General features: G+C 33.6%; 1 protein-coding gene across 1 annotated transcript in view; it reads left to right on the top strand.

Moving 5' to 3' along the window:
* Positions 1–7,666, top strand: part of LOC100183534 — a gene marked incomplete in the record, with an annotated part of 12,965 nt that overhangs the window by 1,674 nt on the left and 3,625 nt on the right. The window contains 11 exon segments of the mRNA XM_009860928.3: positions 759–983; positions 1,394–1,513; positions 1,839–1,973; positions 2,522–2,637; positions 3,011–3,132; positions 3,541–3,657; positions 3,724–3,946; positions 4,516–4,757; positions 5,484–5,704; positions 6,167–6,305; positions 7,149–7,666. Coding sequence (XP_009859230.1) covers positions 759–983; positions 1,394–1,513; positions 1,839–1,973; positions 2,522–2,637; positions 3,011–3,132; positions 3,541–3,657; positions 3,724–3,946; positions 4,516–4,757; positions 5,484–5,704; positions 6,167–6,305; positions 7,149–7,666 — 2,178 coding nt within the window.

The following is a 7,666-nucleotide window of genomic DNA, read 5'->3' as shown; positions in this document are numbered from 1 at the left end:
TGTGGGAAATATGTTCTTACTAGTGTTTTATGTATTNNTGGAAAAGTATGTTTTATTATTTAATTAATTTGTTTTACACTTATTAACACTTTGTAGTGCTGTTTTGTTCGTTTTTCCGTATTTTTTAATTTAAATAATTACCGCCTCTAGCGGAAAATTTTTTCCGTCTTCTTTGTATAGTCCCATGTTTTGCTAACCACTAACCACTAACTACTAACCCCTATAACCACTAAGCATCAACACCTAACCCCCTAACCAAGGGGTTAATGGTTAGCAAATAAGGTGGGGGGGGGGAAGATTCTTCACTAGCACCAACTATTCATTTACAATAAATTTCTAGAAATAACATTCTGTCCAATTTTGTCTGTTTACTCCAACGTCCGGCGCCATTGCTAAGTGGTTAGCGCGCCTGCCTGTAACGCAGAGGTAGTGGGTTCAAGGCACGACGCTGCTACTATTGTGGGCGTATGTGTCCTTGGGCTTTATACACAATGCAAGCATACCATATCGAAAGCAATATTTCAGCAGAGCATTTTTTCAAGAAGTTTTTGCACAAATTATTTTTATTTTGGCAGTTATTTACGTTGAGTTTTTTGAACATTTATTTATTAATACTTAATACGGCCGTATACTGATTATCCACAACGTTTTACATAAAATTAACTCGCTAAAAATGAAGGATTTTGGGAAACTGAGGTCATTTTATCTAATAAGGCATTTATATAATACTGTAATTTTACTTATTTAAAATTTTACAGATTGGATGCGATTATGCGTCTATCATCATGGAGGTCATGACTGTTGAGGATCAAGTGGAGAAGAAAGCTCCTCCAAGGAATAATTCCATTCTTCCCCAACCACGTTCTTCATCACTAACAGTTGCCCAACATGCGCACTGCATTCGAAACATGGAGATGTTCCTTAGTAAAGTTTTACCCCCCAATCCCACTAAAAAACAGCGAATTATCCACAAGGATTTAAATGTAATGCTTACATCCTGTTTTAGGTTTTTTTGTCAATTTGTAGACTGATTTATCTTTACACAAAAATAGTAATCAAATGCCCGACAGTTGTATAGCATTTTGACTTAGTTGTTAAAGTGTTTACATTGTAACCAAAGGATACCAGGTCCAATACTGGATGCTGCTACTCCCGGGCAGAATACTTTAAATTTGTTCTGCTTGCCCAGTGGTCACATTGAGCCTCCAAATTGCCAGTCATAAAGAAAAAACATACAAGAAAAAACATACAAAGTTACATGGATTGTAACTGTTTTTATTATTCGTATTTAAATAATCCAAAAGCATAATTGAAACATACAACATGTACTAATATACACATATAATAATAACAAAGCGTTTAGTTTTCAAATCCTTAAATTTTTACCCAACAGGCTTTGCACAAAAAATACATGGAAGAAAAAGTTGAATTCAGTGAATATGCCATGCAGAATGCAATGCATCAAATTGCTTTTTATAATTTTGTGAACATGCAAGTTAACAACTTTATACAAGTAAGAAGTTTTGTGGATCGTCCAATATTATTGGGGCAAAACCATTTTATGTTACTACTTTTTATAATAATTTTTTACCTTTCAATATTTATGTTTTTTTGGAATAGTTTTATTATTGTTGAGTGACCCACCTACACACCCTCTGTGTGTCTGCCACTTGATATAAAGAAATTTATTCAAGGCAATTATTGTTACTGTTTTATTTCTTCTGTAATTAAAGCTAATGGTAGTATGAGCTTAATTTCATGTGACATTCAAACAGTATAGTTAGAAAAAATAAAAAAAAACACTATTTTCTATTTTTAAAAATGTTTATTTTTTACAGCATCGGATTGCATTCAGTTTGCTTTCATTGAAAACTTACCTTCAACATTATGTTCACAATTCATCTTTCATGATATCTGTTATTCCATTTGTTAATGATCCACAACCTAAGTTTGAACAGTTGGCTGTTTCAACTGTAAGTTCGGACTTTTGATATTTATTTTTGATTCTAAGCTTAGTTTGTTAAGTATGATTATTATGTTGTTTCAATCTCATATGACCATTTAGCATATACAGTATTGGCCCTTTATTTTAATAAAGCTTTGTTTGGTCAAGCCTTAAATTCAGTGGTTAGCAAGTATGTTACTCTGTTTCTATCTATCTCATATACTCTTTGGTTTTAAGGATGATCTTTTTAAAGTTTTAACACTTCCGGAGTGGCGTTGATAAAATTCAGTTACATTATAAATGTCAATATAGAGAAATTCATTGATTAATCTGTGAATGTAGTTTACTGACTGTTTGTTTCCACAAACAACTTAAAACAGAATGAAAATTATTTTGCTGAAAAACCGGAGTGCCAAATAAAATATCCCAACAGTTCAAAAAGTTGTTTGTCGGTATAATTATTTCTTTCATTACAATCTCCATTTAACTGCAACTTTTCTCAATGTTACCCAAATTATCCCTATAAGCCAAAAATAAAGACACTCAATTTATTAAACAAGTTTTTATACCTCTAAGGGTTCCACAGCACCAACTATAAAATTCCCCAAATGTCCGGTGAACATTCCTCACATGAATCATGATGAAAAAGATCATCAAGTGTGGAAGATAAGTGAAGACCCCAATGCTCAAAAGTAAGGTTTTATATTTTCACAACCAACTCTAGACCTTTCTATTTAAATACGTAAGGACCTAGTGACCTACAGTGTAGCATGCCATGAAACCTGAGATTTAAGTGTTTTATTACCCCGACACCAAGGTCACAGGCTACAACCCATTTAGTGACCAATGGGTTAAAGGAATGTCTACTAGGTGTCTTGCTCAATTTCACATACGGATACGCCTATATATATATCGGTATCACTGTTCCCATTGAACCGGCTATTTATCAGTTTAATGCAAATACCCAACCGAAATGTCATATTTAAACTAGGACACATGTAATATAGCAACTGTTGCCGGTCATGCAAGAATAAATTATTGCCATTTAACTTGTTCCACCAACAGGTTAGCATTAAAGTGGCAAGCCAACGTTGTGTTATCTCTCAGCTCACTTCGTGTGCTTACTAATAACTTTAGTCCTTATAATGAGGAATGGGAGATGCCAATGGTAGTTAAAATGATTCAAGGTAATCGAAACCGGACATGTAGCAAACTTGTTTCTTCGCTTTTCTAATATTTACACTACAGTTCTACCACCCAACATAGGTGTCATTTTTCGTTTTTTTTTATTTTATAAAAATCTGTAGTGGCATTGCTATAATGCAGTTACACTCATAGTTGAAAATTATTGATCAATGTGGTGAATGCACCATACTTTGACACTGGTTGAGAACACATTTTAAGGTATAAATTGGCCGTAATTAAGATTCTAATATGTCATCTTTTTCCATAAATTGTGATGATACACCAGGTACTGCTAACCTTAGTTTTTAAAAGCTATATTTGTAAAAAAAGACTAGCACATATTTTTAATGCAAGTTATGTATGCTTTATTATATTTAACTTTGATATTTACTTCATTATATTGTTCACAGGAAGAAAAGTTGTTTTTATTGATAAAGCTTTCATTTCGAAAAGCTTAACAGCTCGTGAAAGAAACCACATATATTACAAACATAATATCAAGAATTTTCTGAAAAGTAATGGAGCAGGTATAATACTTTTGATAATTTTGTTCTATGGTATACATGGTTAAATTATTATTAATCATTTCTCAGTAAATCCTCAAACACGAACTGCTAAAGAAGTACTTGTCAATACGAAACCTTTTGTTGGCGGGGAAGTACCTGATAATGGGGAAATCCCAGTTAGTAGGGAAAAACCTGTTCTTGGAAAAACACCGGATCTTGGGGAAACACCTGTTATTGAAAAAGCACCAGATCTTGGGGAAACACCTAAAGAAAAAAATAAAAGAAAACTAGAGATTCATTCTCCTATAAAGTAAGAACAAACCTACCTGTCTATTTTAGTAATCTAACTATGTAAAAGTATTTCACTGGAATGGTTGTTATACAAATTAAACTTAATTGGTTGCAAATAATTGAACATTATTTTAACTAGTTTCCAAACATACACATCATTGCAATTTTAAATACCTACAATGAGAACTTAGGGCTAGAAAATTCAAATCTATTTTAATAACAAAGTAACGATGCCATTTAGGTGAAATAAATAGCTCATATATTACAATTTGTTGGACTTAATATTTGTCTGCTACATATTTTGTAACCCCAGATCTTGCTGTATTTTATTACACAAGAATCGTCCAACTTTATGAGCACCAGATGAGATGAGTCGGATTTACAGAATTTATTACAGTGAATAAACAAGTTTATGAATGTTACTTATCTGTTTTGAGAATTTAGTGTATTTTGTTTTTGTGTGCTTTTCTCAAGGACACACACACAATGGTGGTAACTTCAATCATTAAACCTTGAATCCATTTAAAACGCAAGCATTGTAACCCTAGCCGTGGCAAATGCCACTACTATAAATATAAATCATTTCAGATCTCAATCTGAGACTAATGAAGATGAAGCCGAAGAAAATAATCAAAATTTCAACAACAGCAATAAACCATTAGAAAGTTCAAAGCTGGGAAACTTGAGTGGTTCGGACACTACGGAAGATTTAACTGATTCTATTCCATTAGCAAATGAGACAGAGTCCATAAAATCACCAGCTGCACATGCAAGCATAGTAAAGATTGAATATGTGGACCCAGAAGCTGACGCTACAAAGAATGATATAGGTAACTGTTTTTTTTCCTTTAACTAAGTAAATTTAAGAACATAATCTAAAATGTACCAGCGGTTGACGTAGAGGTGGTAAATGAAAAAATCTAAAAAAATATTTGTAAGGCGGTAAATTATTATAAAGAGGAATATTATAAGGTCTGTACTTGTTGCCAACTAAAATATAGTAATTTTTTACTTAGATTTTTATGATCAGTGTTTGGTGTTTTTAACTACATAAAGCTTAAACCATGTAAATGTAAAATGCATAAACAGAATAAATTAGGAAATAAGTCAAGACATTCCTCTTTATGCTTAACTAAAAACCGAAACTAGATCTTACTAAGAAGTATAAAAGCGCCATGCCAACTCTCTACCTGGCTGTTCTATTGTAACTAAACATTTAATTTATATGTTTGCAGTATTTTTATGTCCAACATACCATATGCATAGGTGCCATTTTTTTTAAATACAACGGAAGCAGAAATAGTTAGACGTGCATTCCTTTTTGGTCCAGTTATTTGGTGCCAATGTTTACTGGTTAATGCAGTTCAAAAATCAGTTATGCCTGCCTACCCTGCCACACCAGGTTTGGTGCCCATAAACATATGGCTAATTGAGCATAATCCACCATGTGTGTATCCTCCATTGCTCTATGTATTCTTGACAACTTACCAAATAGATAAATTTGATTTACTTCTGCAACATATAAAATATTTATTTACTAAGATCTTTATTTCCAGCAGCATCTCCTCCAGAGTTTTCCGACGTTGACAGTGATGGATGCGGACTTACAATCGATGATGAAGATTATTTTGATCTTCCCATCCCCCAGCTTGATGGAGCAAATGATAAGAAGAAAAAGAATCCGACCAGAAATTCCAGGAGGAACCGGAAGCAAGGAGTGGAAACCAAAGAAATACCAAAAGTCGAAAAGTCGCAACCAACTAAACTGAGTTTTTTGGTGAGTTATGGGACCAATATTGTATAGTAGAGTAGGGACAAATGGGACACCTTTAGCACATTATATCCAAATATCCTGATTGTGTTAACAATGGTCTATTGGAGTCTATACGGTTTTATAATTCTTTGAATGTTATTTGTTTACTTACTAATTGGACGAGAAAATGGAATGAAGGGGAAAATAGAAAAAGTGTCCCATCTTCCCCCCCCCACAGTATATTATTTTTTGTGTCTTGTTTTTTTTTGTTTTTTTTTATGCTGTAAAAGTGAGGTCCAACTGTATGATATGCCTGGGATCATCCCAGTGGGATGTACGCTGTTAGCCGATTACTATGTGTGGAGTGAACCATAATAATATTCAAATGTATATTTAAATCATTAATATTCATTTAGATAAAAAGATCTAGTAGACAACTAAAACAATACAATCTTCCCAAAACTTATGCACAAATTTTCTCCATAGTCAGCACCAGTTAACACGGATGTGTGGCAAAATACCTTCAGTCAATTCCAATCAAGTTCATCACAGAAAGCAGTTGTCACATCCAGTAAACCAACAAGGACATCTTGGGTTCAAAAACATTCAACAAATACAGATTCTGGTAAGAATTTATTTTCTTTTTGTAGTTCTTAATAAACCAAATACTTGTTTTAAATATAAAAATTACTGTATTTGTCTGTTCAATTACAGCAGCTAAGATTGAAAAAAATATTTAAAACCACAGTTGTTAAAACACACACAGGTAAAAACATATTTAATTGGAAGAAAAAAAAGCGTGGTCGCTATACCTAGCAGACAAACAAGTTATTTATGTTTAATTATTATCAAGGTAAACGTCTAACTATTTTTTTCCATATTATCTCTATGTCTAATAAATATGTTTGTGTTTGTTTCTATTTTTATATTGCTGGACTGTCTTAGGTTTTACATTAGTCAGAATTAACCCAAATTTTTAAAGGATTTTTATTATTTACTTTAAGTATAAACTTTCTGTCATATATGTGGCATATTTATTTTTTTTTAAATCTTATGTCAAGGTTGGGTTGTTTCATCAATATATTTTTACCCAGCTGATAGTATAAACGTGTGTTTGGCATGCCTGGCACCGTAGCATAGTGGTTAGCGCGCCTGCCTGTAACCCAGAGGTAATGGGTTTAAGGCTCGACGCTGCTATCATTGTGGGCGTATGTGTCCTTGGGTATGACATTTGGCGGCAATTGCTCCAACCCAGTAGTCACTAATGGGTTGTCCAAATTATCAGCCATACATGAACAAAATCCAAAAAAAATAATCACCCACAAAGTAACATACATGGTAACTCGTAAGCTGGCACGAGGTGTTAAACCCGTGCGATAACGACTGTCGTTTTCCGGCTATGCGAGGGTAAAGTAAGTTACATTCGTGTTTAATGAAAACAAATATCATTTTTTCTCTATGTATTTAGAAGAAGCAATGGTGACAGAGTCGTCTCAGATCAAAGATGAAGACTCGGATGATTGTCTTGTGATGGACACAGATGATGAAGATAATTCTCCTCTTTCAACAACAACTCATGCTGGGAGTGGACTCGGCCTCACTTACGGGATGTCAGAGTCTCCAATATTCGGATCAGGAATTCAAAAAGTCATCAAAGAATCGCCAGCAGCTTCTACTATCCTCGGCACATGTGTAGACACCAAAGAATCAACTTCTAAAATAAAAACTAGAAAGTCAAAATCTTCTGTGATGCAAAAACAGTCCAAAACAACTATTGCCAGATCTGGCAGGAAAAGTATGAGTCAGTCCGCACTAGAAACCTCTTCCAGTGATAGTGAGAATTTAGAAGCCAGCAATAGCTCAGAAGATAATGAACTGTTTACCATAACTTCTAGAAGTAAAACGAAGAAGAAACAATCTGAGATGACAAAATATACACTGAAAAATGAATCTTTAGTTTCATCCACTCCCAAAACTCCATCCACG

Source organism: Ciona intestinalis, chromosome 8 (genome assembly GCF_000224145.3).
Source record: "Ciona intestinalis chromosome 8, KH, whole genome shotgun sequence".
NCBI lineage: Eukaryota > Metazoa > Chordata > Ascidiacea > Phlebobranchia > Cionidae > Ciona > Ciona intestinalis.
The sequence above is the reverse complement of the archived record's forward strand: the minus strand, read 5'-3'. Positions and strand labels throughout refer to the sequence as shown.